At 37.1% G+C, this 14,710-nt stretch overlaps 1 protein-coding gene across 1 annotated transcript; it reads right to left on the reverse strand.

Moving 5' to 3' along the window:
• Positions 1-1,558: 1,558 nt before the first annotated feature.
• LOC120876595 (olfactory receptor 52H1-like) lies at positions 1,559-2,512 on the reverse strand. The gene has a single exon (XM_040258570.1). The coding sequence runs from the start codon at positions 2,510-2,512 to the stop codon at positions 1,559-1,561; it is 954 nt and encodes a 317-aa protein (XP_040114504.1).
• Positions 2,513-14,710: the final 12,198 nt, after the last annotated feature.

Consider the following 14,710-nt stretch of genomic DNA (forward strand, 5'->3'; position numbering starts at 1 on the left):
CAAGCCAGGCTTCAGCAATATGTGAACCATGAAATTCCAGATGTTCAAGCTGGTTTTAGAAAAGGTAGAGGAACCAGAGATCAAAATGCCAGCATCTGCTGGATCATGGAAAAAGCAAGGGAGTTCCAGAAAAACATCTATTTCTGCTTTATTGACTATGCCAAAGCCTTTGACTGTGTGGATCACAATAAACTGTGGAGAATTCTGAGAGATGGGAATACCAGACCACCTAACCTGCCTCTTGAGAAATCTGTATGCAGGTCAGGAAGCAACAATTAGAACTGGACATGGAACAACAGACTGGTTCCAAATAGGAAAAGGAGTGCTTCAAGGCTGCATATCGTCACCCTGCTTATTTGACTTATATGCAGAGAACATCATGAGAAATACTGGACTGGAAGAAACACAAGCTGGAATCAAGATTGCAGGGAGAAATATCAAGAACCTCAGATATGCAGATGACACCACCCTTACGGCAGAAAGTGAAGAGGAACCAAAAAGCCTCGTGATGAAAGTGAAAGTGGAGAGTGAAAAAGTTGGCTTACAGCTCAACATTCAGAAAACAAACATCATGGCATCCGGTCCCGTCACTTCATGGGAAATAGATGGGGAAACAGTGGAAACAGTGTCAGACTTTATTTTGGGGGGCTCCAAAATCACTGTAGATGGTGACTGCAGCCATGAAATTAAAAGACGTTTACTCCTTGGAAGAAAAGTTACGACCAACCTAGATAGCATATTGAAAAGCAGAGATATTACTTTGCTGACTAAGGTCCGTCTAGTCAAGGATAGCTTTTTCCTGTGGTCATATATGGATGTGAGAGTTGGACTGTGAAGAAGGCTGAGCGCCGAAGAATTGATGCGTTTGAACTGTGGTGTTGGAGAAGACTCTTGAGAGTCCCTTGGACTGCAAGGAGATCCAACCAACCCATTCTGAAGGAGATCAGCCCTGGGATTTCTTTGGAAGGAATGATGCTAAAGCTGAAACTCCAGTACTTTGGCCACCTCATGAGAAGAGTTGACTCATTGGAAAAGACTCTGATGCTGGGAGGGATTGGGGGCAGGAGGAGAAGGGGACAACCGAGGATGAGATGGCTGGATGGCATCACTGACTCGATGAGCGTGAGACTGAGTGAACTCCGGGAGTTGGTGATGGACAGGGAGGCCTGGCGTGCTGCAATTCATGGGGTCGCAAAGAGTCCGACACGACTGAGCGACTGAACTGAACTGAACTGAATAGTCTATCCAAATTGTACATGATCCTCCTCTTATGCCATAAGACTCAGAAATCTACTTCATAATGATATAGCAATATTTTGTTGATCTATCTTTTCAGGTACACATTTTCTTCAAATTTTGTCTCCCTTCTTGACATCTACTTCCTTGTCTCATTGCTGCTTACAATGATGTGAAGTAGGAGTTCCACTTCCAACTTTCAGTGGAATGCTAGGATTTCATAAAAATTATATTGTCATTGTATTCTAGCTTTGAAAAAAATGAAATGTGTTTCAATACTGATATGGTTACTTGTTTTTTTCCCCAAAATCTCAGTTTCATGTCACTGGGTCCCTTTAAGGAAGAAGAGTAGGCTTATCTTTTCTCGAATCTGCTTGGTTTTCACCCCATAGATGATTGGATTGAGTGCAGGAGGAATGGCTACATAGAGATTGGCAATCAATATGTGGAAGGAGTGAGGAATATTGTGACCAAAACGGTGGGTGAGGACAGAGAATATGGCTGGTATGTAGAATATAAGCATGACACAAACATGGGAGCCACATGTGTTGAGGGCTTTCTGGCGGGCATCCTGGGATGGGAGGTTAAAGACAGCACGAAGAATGAGAGTGTAGGAGATGCCAGTGAGGATCAGGTCTGATGTAACAGTCATTACAGGCACAGCAAAACCATACCAGATGTTGATGGAGATGTCTGCACAGGCGAGCTGGGCAATGCCTATGTGCTCACAGTATGTGTGTGGAATGATAAGTGTTTGGCAGAAAGGCAGCCTCTTTAATAGGAACACACATGGGAAGATGATACAGAAGCTCCTGCTGACAATACCTGTTACAATCTTAGTAATAACCTGACGGGTGAGAATAGAGTTATATCTTAGGGGGAAGCAAATAGCAATATAGCGATCAAACGCCATGGCCAGCAAGGTGGCAGAATCCATGGCAAAGCTATAGTGGAGAAAAAACATCTGAGTAAGACATCCAGGAAAGGTGATTTCCTGAGGACCCAGCCAGAAGATGCTGAATGTTTTGGGTACACATGTGTTAGACAGGATGAGATCTGTAGCCGCCAGCATGGAGAGGAAAAAGAACATGGGCTCATGAAGGCTTCGCTCCATAGAAATAAGATAGAGAAGGACACTATTGCCTGCAAGAGCCACAAGGTAAATGATAAAGAGGGGAATCCCGATCCAGATGTGGAAGCGCTCCAATCCTGGGATTCCCAGCAGGATGAATGAACCTGGATTCATGAAGCTGGTCAAGTTGAATGTGGCCATCATGATCTTGGATAGGTTGTGTTTCACAAACTGAAAATGAAAAGTTCATGACTGATTGTTAACATTATCTTCACACATGCATCTCTGAGCCTTCTCCTGTATCATCTGCTCACTTTCAGTTCTAGAAAGTGATAAACTATCCTTCTCTTCTCTTTACTCATAAATATTTGCCAAGATTTTAGTCACAATTTTAAGGCATAATAGAAGTGGTATCAAAATAATTTTTCCCAGAGATACAAGTCATGTAACTCTAAAGCAAGTCCTGCCTGGCTACCAGCAATTCAGGAAATTTTATAAGAAAATATGTGCAAAAAATAATATTAGGCAAAGAAACATCATTGGTCAGGGATTTGGAAAAAAAAAAGTTCAGTGTAAAGCCCAAGGGTCACAAGGGGCTGAAAAGATAGGCTTAATGTTTGAAACCAGAGCAGACCATGCAGTCTCTTCTTTTTTATCCCTTACAAACATAAAGAGAAGACAAAATTCTTCTATAAAATCTAAGATTGAGGTCGTTTACTCTGCCACTTCAGATATGCCCAGGTTGGAAAAGTTCTGAAGGTCAGACATTCTCCAGTAACTTACTATGTCAGATTTGTCTTGCTGAAAGAATAGAACCCTCTTCTTAATCCTGGAAAACTGCCCCAGCAGAGGGAGCCCAGTCTCCTGGCAGCACTATGCAATGATCTTCTTGACCCTATCTAATCTGTAAAATTACTCAGTCTTATGAAACTTCATCAAAACAGTTGAGCCTTTCTTCCAAACTGTCTTATTTTGTGACATGACACAGAAATTTTTTACTCCAACTTCAGTGTTCACTTGTTTTTCTACTTGTTCTTTTTTAATATATTATTTTATATATTTACTAATATTTATTGATGGCTGTGCTGGGGCTTCATTTCTGCATGGGCTTTGTGTGTAATGAGTGATGTGCGTCAGCTTCTCATTGCGATGGCTTCCCTTCCCGTGGAGCATGGGCTCTAAGGTGCACCGGCCCTAGTGGTTCTGGCACACGGGCTTAGCTGCTCTGCCGCAGGTTAAATCTCCCCAAATCTCCTGCACTGGCAAGTGGATTCTCTACCATTGAGCCACCAGGGAATGAGCCACCGTTTTCTACCTGTTCTTGAGTGTTGGTATTTTTCAGTGCTCTGACCATGGCTGTTGCTTTCTAGGTTGACAAACTCCACGTGGGAACTATCTCCAAACACCATGACTTTAACTGTGACTCCTATGTTGAAGACTGCTAAGTTTATAATTTTGAAAATATTCCTCTCCTCAGTCTTGAAACTAGTTAGCTTATACTTTTTGCAACTAGTTATCCTATGCCTGCCATCTTCACTTTAAAACCTCACAAGTGCACCCAACTCAGTATGTTCCAAACTACCACATTTCTCTTCTCATTGCCCCAGATCTGTTTGTCCTATAATGTTTTTCAACTCAGCAACTGATAGTGTAACACCATCAATTTCTATATCTAAAAGCCTTGAAATTATCTTAGTCATATCTCCCTCATATCAGTCACCTTATTCATCTTTCAAACAATTAGCACATTGCAGGCACTGATTCCCTAAGTATGTCTATATTACATCCACTTTTTACTACCCACGCATTGACTGCTCTTACATACCATCATTCCCCATCAAGACTTCTGCATAGGCTAACTCAAACATACTTAATATTTCTTGAAAAATTAAAGGCAGATGTGTTGCAGGGTCTATCCTAACCAGTGAGAAAAAGGAAGTAGAAAGATTGTAATTCCAGATAGAAATGGTAAGGCTGGCAGTCAGGAGCAGTATCAGTATCATCTGGGCTTAAATCTAGGTAGGATCCATTTCATTAAAAATACATTCAGTTAAAAAAAAAAAAGATTCAGTTACAGGAGAGACCAATGCACAGAGAAGCAAAATTACACAGAAGGCAGTAAACCACAAAACAAAAATAGCATAATTAAAGGCTAATTTAAGTGAAAAATACAAAATTCTGTTAATATACATATTTATGTAGCACAGAGACCTCTACTTAATACTCTGTAATGGCCTATATGGGAAAAGAATCTTCTAAAAAAAGTAGTAGATATATGTATAACAATAATGTATTATGAGAGATGGGAGGTAGATGCTGATATGAGAATTCATCTGTCTTCTATAAAGCCAGATATCAAAGAGATTTACAAAATACAAACATTGCCATTAAAATATTTACTTAAGGTATTTTTAGAAATCACTGCAGTAAAGTCCTTTGACTCAGTGGGAAAATTGACTATAATTATAAACAAAGTCATGTAAAAATAAATTCTAATCTTTAACACATATGTAGGATATTCTCAGTCTCATAAATAATTAAACTCAATATAAAACAAGGATGTGGTATACTGAAGGGTTAGAAAAGTCATAAATACTGATTATATCATTGATGTACAACTCTGTTAAGGGTCTGAGGAAAGAAGAACTATTATAACTATGTTACAAGGGTTTACTGCGTAACATTCTTAGAAACTAACTTGGCAATATGTATCAAAACATAAAATGTGCATATTCATTGCCCCAGAGTAGTTCCAACTAAGGAATATTTCCAAAGATTCAGTTAAACAAATTTTAAAAATGGCATGAAGATATTCATAGTAGTAACATTTAATCTAAAGTTTGAGTGAAATTATAATATAAAAATATGAAAATTGAAAAGGTGACACGTTTAACTTTTAATATGGAAATGACTTTAACATTTACAATCTCTTTGTATAATGGAAGAATATAGAGTTGAGAAAAAGAATAAGGTAAAGCTATGTTTATGAGAATTAAAAGATGCCAAAATATATTTATGTGGAAAAAGATTGCAATGTAATGTTATTATGTTAATATTGATTTGGTATTCATGATATTTGCATTCAAAAGGCTGGAGGAATATACATCAACTATTCTAAGCAATATTTCTCAAATTCAAGGTAAGGTGAAGAAAGAAATTTGAACTTTTAACTTCATATGTATGTAACTTGTTTTATAAAAACCAAAGAAACCAGAATTGAAAGAGACGTGTACCCCAATGTTCATCACAGCACTGTTTATAATAGCCAGGACATGGAAGCAACCTAGATGTCCATCAGCAGATGAATGGATAAGAAAGATGTGGTACATATACACAATGGAGTATTACTCAGCCATTAAAAAGAATACATTTGAATCAGTTCTAATGAGGTGGATGAAACTGGAGCCGATTATACAGAGTGAAGTAAGCCAGAAAGAAAAACACCAATACAGTATACTAAGGCATATATATGGAATTTAGAAAGATGGTAATGATAACCCTGTATGCAAGACAGCAAAAGAGACACAGATGTATAGAACAGTCTTTTGGACTCTGTGGGAGAGGGCGAGGGTGGGATGATTTGGGAGAATGGCATTGAAACATGTATAATATCATATAAGAAACAAATCGCCAGTCTAGGTTCGATGGAGGATACAGGATGCTTGAGGCTGGTGCACTGGGATGACCCAGAGGGATGATATGGGGAGGGATGTGGGAGGAGGATTCAGGAGTGGGAACACGTGTATACCCGTGGTGGATTCATATTGATGTATGGCAAAACCAATACAGTATTGTAAGGTATAATAAAGTCAATAAATAAATAAATAAAAAAAACTACCAAAGACATTGCAAATGTGACATTAAAAAAAAATGAGCTTTTATAAAAATGAAATATTAAGAAATAATTACTGCCAATTATTTTATAACAAAATCCACTTAAGATTTATATTTAAAGGGTAATATGATTTCAGAATATATTTAAAAGTGATAAAATACATGGTAGGAACATATTTTAAATGATAATAAATGAGTCATATTATTTATGAGTTAAAGATAAAATGGCATGATTAACTTCAATATACTTATTAAATATATAAATATAAAAAATGAATTAAATAAACATAAATAAATTACATAGCATAATGATGGCTCAAGAATAAATATGCCCAAAGAGCAAAATATATAGCTGCCAAATGAGTCATAACTTGAATACTATATGCAATTGGAGGAATCAAAAATCAGTGAGAAAATACAGAATTATTCCACAGATAGTTTGACAATTATTTATTGTCTATTGTAGAAAAAATGTAGCTAGATTCACAACTCACACTAACTATAACAAAATTCCTCCTGAATCAAAAAAATACATGTAAATCAAGCCACAATTAAACCTCTATCTAAAATCCATATACTAATGCTTCTAAGAAATACATTTAGGTAAATAAGTAAGCAACAAACATTAAATGAAGAAGGAAGACAAAATGTAGATATAGCACAATCTCACTAAATGGCAAGACTTCAAAAAGTATTAGAGGCTGCTTTAATATTCAAATTTTAGTCTTAAACTCACTTTCAAATGAATGAGAAATAGTATAATATGAATAGTATAAATATTATCTTTGCCCCATAACTTGATATTATGTCAAAAGTTGGAAAATAATTATTTTAAAGAGAAAAATATAGTAAATTTAATCAATTGAATTAAGTCTCTAAAAGCATGAGAAAGATATAATCAAGAAAAAAATATTCTCTAATGATAAAAAATATATATTTTCTAAGACTAGTGATACTTTAAAAATTAATTCTAATGTTTTGACAAGTAAAGTGAAATTGATGATACTCAGGAAAATACAAATTAACAAATATGATTCATGGATAATAATAAAACCTAAATAAACAGTTTACATGAAATAAAAAGGAATGATTGGCAGAGTTCTATCTTCCTCCAAATAGTGCCCAGACTAAATTTAATCAACAGCATCATTTGATATTACTTTTAAAGACTAGATATTTTATGTAGGATACAATTGATTTCTGAGCATATAGGAAGCCAGGAAGTCTAGGTTTTTTTGAAGACCATTATAACTATTTTATAAACTTTGAAACAGTAGATTTTTCCAAGTCCTAATGTGTGCCCAGATGGAAAGAGAACATACTGTGTAAAAAGCACTCCTGCTGCTGCTGCTGCTGCTAAGTCGCTTCAGTCATGTCTGACTCTGTGCGACCCCATAGACGGCAGCCCACCAGGCTCCCCGGTCCCTGGGATTCTCCAGGCAAGAACACTGGAGTGGGTTGCTGTTTCCTTCTCCAGGGCATAAAGTGTGATAATTGCCGCAGTGAGGTGGACAATGGAGACCCAAACGAATGTCACAGAGGAGATTAATAAATTTCTTTCAGAGACAGAAGACAGAACTGGTAAACTGTGTCAGTTGATAGGACTGAAGGAAAGAGTAGTAAAAGAAACATCATTGCTCTTTCATCTCTTTAACCTTGAGGCAAAGTGTGTCTTGTGTTTTCTGTCTTCTCCTGTGTCTCCTGGCATTACTGAGTGATTGGAAAGATTATTCAAAATATTCCCATTTGTTTTCTATCTAATAAGGTAAGCAAATGGATATTAATTTGAAGACACACATTAACTGGCTGTGTGACTAGGATCCACACCTATACATCTCTTACTGGCATACCTCCTAACTGAAGAATCTATATACAGCTCTGATTTTCTACCTAATCAGGCCCCATGGCTTTACTGACACCACTGTCATCATGTAGTTCCTCGATGCCACTTTAAAGACCCTCAGTGATTTCTTTTGTTCAGTCTGAAACAAGTATTATATTAACTAACACCAGATTCCAAGTGGCAAAGGCTGTAAAGTGTCTCCCATGTCAAAAGGGAGATAATTTTGGTCTACCAATACCCTCAATATGACTTTCAGTTTCTGAGAATATTTTTGTCTGAATTATTTTGCACCTAAGTTTGATCTTGGTCATTTCTTCAGCTTAATAGACTCTCCTTCTCTAGGTAACTTCTACTCATCTACAGTACATAACAAGGTTTCCTGAACAATACTCAAATCAGCTCATATGCCCAGGTATATTCCTGGCACTCCACATTACCCAAACAGAACATTTATCACATCTTATTTAGCTTTCTCCCTTAATAAATGGTAAACTTTAAGAGACAGATACCATGTCTACTAATTTAATTGTTCTACCCCTGCTCAGTGTCTGCTGCAGAACATTCAATAAATATTTGTTGAATAAATGAGTGACCAAAGGGGCCTGTTGGTCTTCACTCGCCTTGACTTCATCATGAACACAGTTTCAAGTACCTACCCTACCATTCACCTTCTTCTCCCTCAATCTTGTACCCTTCACAACCTACCAAAACACAACAGGCTCCTACACTTCAACTCTGAAAATGGAAGATCTAGAAAAGCATGAAAATTTGCTTCTCATATTAAATACTGCTAAACCAGGTAAAGACTCCCACTGACAGACCTAGTGAAACCAGACACTACAAACCACTGAGATGGTCTGGAAGGTAGGACAGAGCTAGATGAGAAAATTAGTAGAACCTTGCTCACCTACCTTCAAAATAGATAACAATGGAAAGGTCCCTGCTTTTACATTTTCATACTTTGTTGAAACTGTCCTGTAGTCACTATGATGCATTCTTTTTAATAATCAGTACTGTCTCTGTCTTTGATTACAGTCCTTTTCATGACAGAATCCTAAATAGAATCTTGTCTTCAGCATGCATTCTAGTCCCACCTTATTTACTGGTCTGTGACTGATTGCTGAGCATTTTCTTCCTCTCTCCTAAGTTTAGGTATATTGCAATGACATGCCCTATATCTCCACATGCTGTTTCCTCCAGCACTAAGTTAAATATGAGATAAGTCCTTCCATAACACCTTGATCATGAAATATTATAATCTATGCCTTATGATTATTTTTCTTTTTATGCTATGTGCTTTTGTGAAGATCTCCCTTCTGCCTCTTTTGAGAAAGGGGATATTCATGGTTGGTTCATGGGTCACAGAAAGACTGTTTTAAGACTCATTTCAGAAAGTAACAGTTCATCCCCATTAGGTATTTATTTGTGTCCCTCCATGGTGTGTAGGACAGGTGGATATCTTAGTGCTTGCTCCATCATCCCCCCAAACAGGACACATTCAAAAATGCATTCACAAATATAAACCCATGTTTACACAAAATATCCTAAGTCTCTCAGGTGGCATACTATGCTGTCTTTAGTCTCAGTCATGTCCAACTCTTTGTGACCCCATGGACTATTGCCTGTCCGTGGGGATTCTCCACGCAAGAATACTGGAGTGGGTTGTCATGCCCTCCTCCAGGGGATCTTTCCAACCCAGAGATCGAACCCAGGTCTTCTGCATTGCAGGCAGATTCTTTACCATCTGAGCCACCAAGGAAGCTGAAGAATAATGGAGTGGGTAGCCTATCCCTTCTTCAAGGGATCTTTCTGACTCAGAAATTGAACCGGGGTCTCCTGCCTTGCAAGCAGATTCTTTACCAGCTGAGCTACCAGGGAAGCCCCTGAGGCAGCCTATCAAATTTTAATTTCTAAATGGTGGGCCCCAGTTGGCTATAACCATTCCTAAGTCTATCATGACCATTTATTCTCTTTAAATTTTTTTAAATATTGTTAGCACTTAACATTTTTACTTTTCAGAAAAATCTAGAAACATTTTGGGGAAAGCAATGGGAGAAAGACTCAGAATTTAAGCTTCTAATAGATAATTCTTTTTCATGTCATACTCTTACATAAATATCATTTCTATTAATAGAATCTTATTCAAAGTTCTAATCTTGGCCTTTCCTATTTCCTAGAGCCCATTCTTTCCCCACTTCCCTCTCTCCTCTCACCACCTCCATTTCTCACCAGCTTTATTCCCTGCTCAGTGAAACTCAATAAAGTTCACCACTGGCTGATACCTTGGAAGTCCTGGTTCTGGAACTGTTTTGCAAAGTCAGGGTAAGAACCGAAGACTGCAGAAACACAGCAATCAAAAAATGGATCAGAGGGAAAAAACAGCAGTCCCAGGGTTAATGAGAATAGTCAGCACAACAAGGGAGAAAGACACAGGGTCATGCTTACAATAGAGAAGGATAAACAAAGTCTGGAGGAGTGGAGTGCAAAAGTACTTCCCTTGTCATCTCCAGGGATTAGAGACAAGTTAGAAGAGGACTTCCAAACCAGAGGGAAGTATGGGTCTCAGGTCCCAAGGCCCCAGGCCAATCTAGGGCATGAGCCAGGATCCAGCCAAATTAACACTTTCCCAGCCTGGAGAATCCCAGGGATGGGGGAGCCTGGTGGGCTGCCATCTATGGGATTGCAAAGAGTAGGACATGACTGAAGTGACTTAGCAGCAGCAGCTTAGGAACTGACACCTCTGCTTTTACGAGTGGCAGCTTGGTAATTCTAGAATCTAGGATGGTAGCATACCTGTGTTTCAGTGGGGTCTTGACCTAGCTTGATCAGTAATTTGATAAAAAAAAAAAAAAAAAATCCCTGCCATGCCGTCTGGAACTCCTAAAACTTCTGGTGCAGAGAATGTTTCATTTTATTTTGAATCCCTTGTTTCATAGTGGATAATAAAAAAAAAAAATGTCTGTTGAATTGAAGTGCATCTACTTCTAGCCTTAGACAATAAAACGCTGGAAACAATTCTCACTGTGGCTGCCATTTTCCCAGGTGGGAAGATATTTCTAAAAAGAAATGTCTTTTTAGACATTTACTTCAGTGTTCAGAACTGCTTGGCAGTTCTCTCCATCTTCCATCAGTTGAGAATCATCACTTTTTGTTCAACTCATTATTTAGATTGCAAGCTAGTAATTCTTTGTTAATGTGGTGCAGATTTCTAACACAAAGTGCAGGTCTGCAGATCATAGACAGCCAGTCTAGGTATAGTCTATTGGTATAGACTTCTGATAGGAAGATCTTCAATATGCCTGCCTGTCAGCTCAGTGAGGTAGTCTACTTTCACTGTCTAGTGGTCAAAATCTGTAATTTATCCCTGGTTCCATTCATCTCTTCCTTTGTGCTCTAATACAGTACTTAAACTGTTCTGGAAATGTTCAGTTTCCACAACTATGGAAAGGTAATAACTTGGAAAAGACTAAAGAAGAGCTTTGAGGAATAAGTGGAAAAACAGCTAATACCTTACCATGGACAAAATGTCTTTTTCTGTGACTCCATAAATCCAGGTAGACTCCCATCACTCAAAATAGGGATTTCATTCATTAAGCAAAAATCATGCTTCAACTCTTTTCATCAGCAAATACTTATTGCATATCTCTAATGAACTAGGAGCTTTGCAAGTGATAGGAAAGTGATGGAAAAAAAGGCAGAAACTAACCTGGTCCTCAACGACATAGTTATGTATACTAACAATCATCTTATTAAACTTGTGAGAAGTCCTGAAATAAAAAGGACATTGTGCAATGAGAATGTGTACAATAGTTACTAATCTAATACACAGAGTTAAAGGAGGAATATCTGAGGAAGGATTTTCAGCTGAAGCCTGAAAAGGAATTTCCAAGCAAAGAATAAAGAGAAAACACACATAGAAGAGACAAGAAATCTGATACATCTGAGAAGCTGAAACTCAGCAAGTATGGTGGTATATTGTCCTACTTTATTAACGGTAGTATCAATGTGCCCTGTGGGATCATTTTTTCCAACTTCTTCAAAATGTAGGGCTAACTTTGTTTTTCTGGAATATCTTTTGTCAACTGAGTGTGTAAGAGAGACAGTTGAGTTTAGGACAAATTGCATTTAGGATAAACAAACAATAACTAAAATGATACACTATGGGATCTAAACTGGATAGAGGAGAAAGGAAAAGCAAGAGACAATGGCATGGAGGAAGGGGTTCCTGATGAATTTTGTGTATGCATGAAACCTTTTATTGAGAACACATGGTGTGTCAAGTATTTTTATAAGACAGGGTATAAGAAGAGGCCTAGGTCTAAGTTTCTACCTTCAAGGAATTCATAATATAGGAGTAGATTGATACATAATAAGCAAATAAGTGTGATGGTTTATGAGACTGCTATGAATAAAATAGTCCTTGCATGTGTCTCTTCTAAACTCTCTAAAGAGTGTTGCAGACAAAAAGAAAAAAAAGTCAATACACACATATACAAAGGATCTTATTTTAGAATGTCAGTTTTACTCTTTACTTCTTATTTACTCTGAAGGAATTTAATTTGTTCATATTGATTAAAAGCACGGCTTCTTTTTAAGTTGAGATTTCTGAACAGTCGGATTTATCCTGGGACAGTTTCTTAAGAGAATAGATGACTCCTACCCAAATCCACCCAACACTCATTCTACCCACAATGTTTGTTTTGTTTTCCAAAATAACAGAATATTGAGTATGACAATCCAAAAGAAAAAAAAACAACATTTTTGAAATTACTTGCTCAAAGAGTCGGGGAAGTGTAAATAAAATGAAAATAAACATAAAGTGTGAATAAATGTAAGTTAGGTGGAAGGTTCTGATTTTCATGGAAGATTGCTCTTTTTATTAGTCTTCCATTCCCTGGAGGGATCCTAAGGACAATACTTATTCATATGTAAATGATGGAACTCGTGAAGAGTTTCAATGCACAAAGTGACACAATCATATTTGACTTGTAAAAGGAACACTTTGGCTTTTATAAGACCAAGTGGTTTGGATGGAACAGGGTTGGAACTCATGTAAAAGGATGATTTTGAAAGGCTCGCAAGAGAGACAAGTAATAGATAAGGATCCAGAGCAGCTGGCCATGATAAAGGTGAGAATGTGATGTATATACCCACTGTAATGGCTTTTAAGCTCTTCAGACTCAAATATTTAACTCAAATACTGAGTTCATTTTGTTGGATGATGACACAGAAAAAATAAAAGACAAACCACAGCTTTGGAATTCAGGTTTGAAGTGGTGCTATTTCCAGTACAGAAAGACAGGAAAGGAAGAACACTTTTTATAGAGAAAGTTACTGAATTTCCAGGTCAGTTTTGGAAAATTAAGTTTCAGAAGACTGTGACCTAGTCCAGTGAGTAGCTGTCCAAGAAGCAATGGGATAAAGAACACAGAATTAGACAGACTTGGGTTTGGATCTTAAATCTCTATTTGTCTTTTGGTAATCATGTTTCTGTTTCCTCATCTGTGAAATAAATTAATATTCTCTCAAGTTATTTTTAAATTAAATATATTTTCAAAATAATTTTATTTTGAATATAAATATTCAAATATTAAAGTTTTTTGATTATAATGTAAAATATTTATTTATTTTCTGGTGCTGATTTTTTTTTTTTTTTTTTACTTTATTTTACTTTACAATACTGTATTGGTTTTGCCATACATTGACATGAATCCACCACGGGTGTATACAAACTCCCAATCCTGAATCCCCCTCCCACCTCCCACTCCTCTGGATCATCCCCATGCACCAGCCCCAAGCATCCTGTATCCTGTATCGAACATAGACTGGCACTTCGTTTCTTACATGATAGTATACATGTTTCAAAGCCATTCTCCCAAATCATCCCACCCTCTCCCTCTCCCTCAGAGTCCAAAAGTCCGTTCTATACATTTGTGTCTCTTTTGCTGTCTTGCATAAAGGGTCATCATTACCACCTTTCTAAATTCCGTATATATGTGTCAGTATACTGTATTGGTGTTTTTCTTTCTGGCTTACTTCACTCTGTATAATCGGCTCCAGTTTCATCCATCCCATTAGAACTGATTCAAATGTATTCTTTTTAATGGCTGAGTAATTAAAGTTTAAAATATGGGCCAAGGGCAGTGAAAACTTTATTGGAGCACTCAATTGAAGAAAATAGATATAAAAGATAATCCGCTTTTTGTAATCTGATATTGGTAGGGAAAATAGCAAAGTAAAAGCAATAAAGGATGGGGAGGAGGGACTAATAATGTATAGAATCAAGAACTGAAGTGTGAATCCCTAAGTTTGTTAGTTGTAGTAGAAAGAATTAATAGTTAGTTAAAAAGGCAGGAGGCTTTGCCTTTGATTAAAAAACTTGGAAACACAGGGATAGGTTGCATGTTAGGAAATAGTCTGCCATCAAATCTCAAAATTGGGAATAGGAACTATATAAACCTTACTCTTACTGCTGTTCTGTACCCATCATCAGTTTCTCCATACAAGTGGTGAGAAAAGCTAAATCAAGAAAATCTTTGATTTTATAGAAGTCCCAAAGACTTTATTTCTCCCCTCTCCCTCCTGCTTATACGTTTATTACATGAGTAGAACTCTAAAATTTCAAGTAAATAGTAGTTACAACTTTATTTTATGTCTTCCCATGTTATGTAAAATTTTATCTTATCAGTATTACCTAAATTTCTCCTTCAGTGATGCTCCCCCAC

The sequence above is a fragment of the Oryx dammah genome, unplaced genomic scaffold, assembly GCF_014754425.2.
Source record: "Oryx dammah isolate SB20612 unplaced genomic scaffold, SCBI_Odam_1.1 HiC_scaffold_17, whole genome shotgun sequence".
Lineage (NCBI taxonomy): Eukaryota > Metazoa > Chordata > Mammalia > Artiodactyla > Bovidae > Oryx > Oryx dammah.

Coding starts and splice junctions, on each gene's coding strand:
- LOC120876595 (XM_040258570.1), bottom strand. CDS start 2,512: ATGATGGCCACATTCAACTTGACCAGCTTCATGAATCCAGGTTCATTC.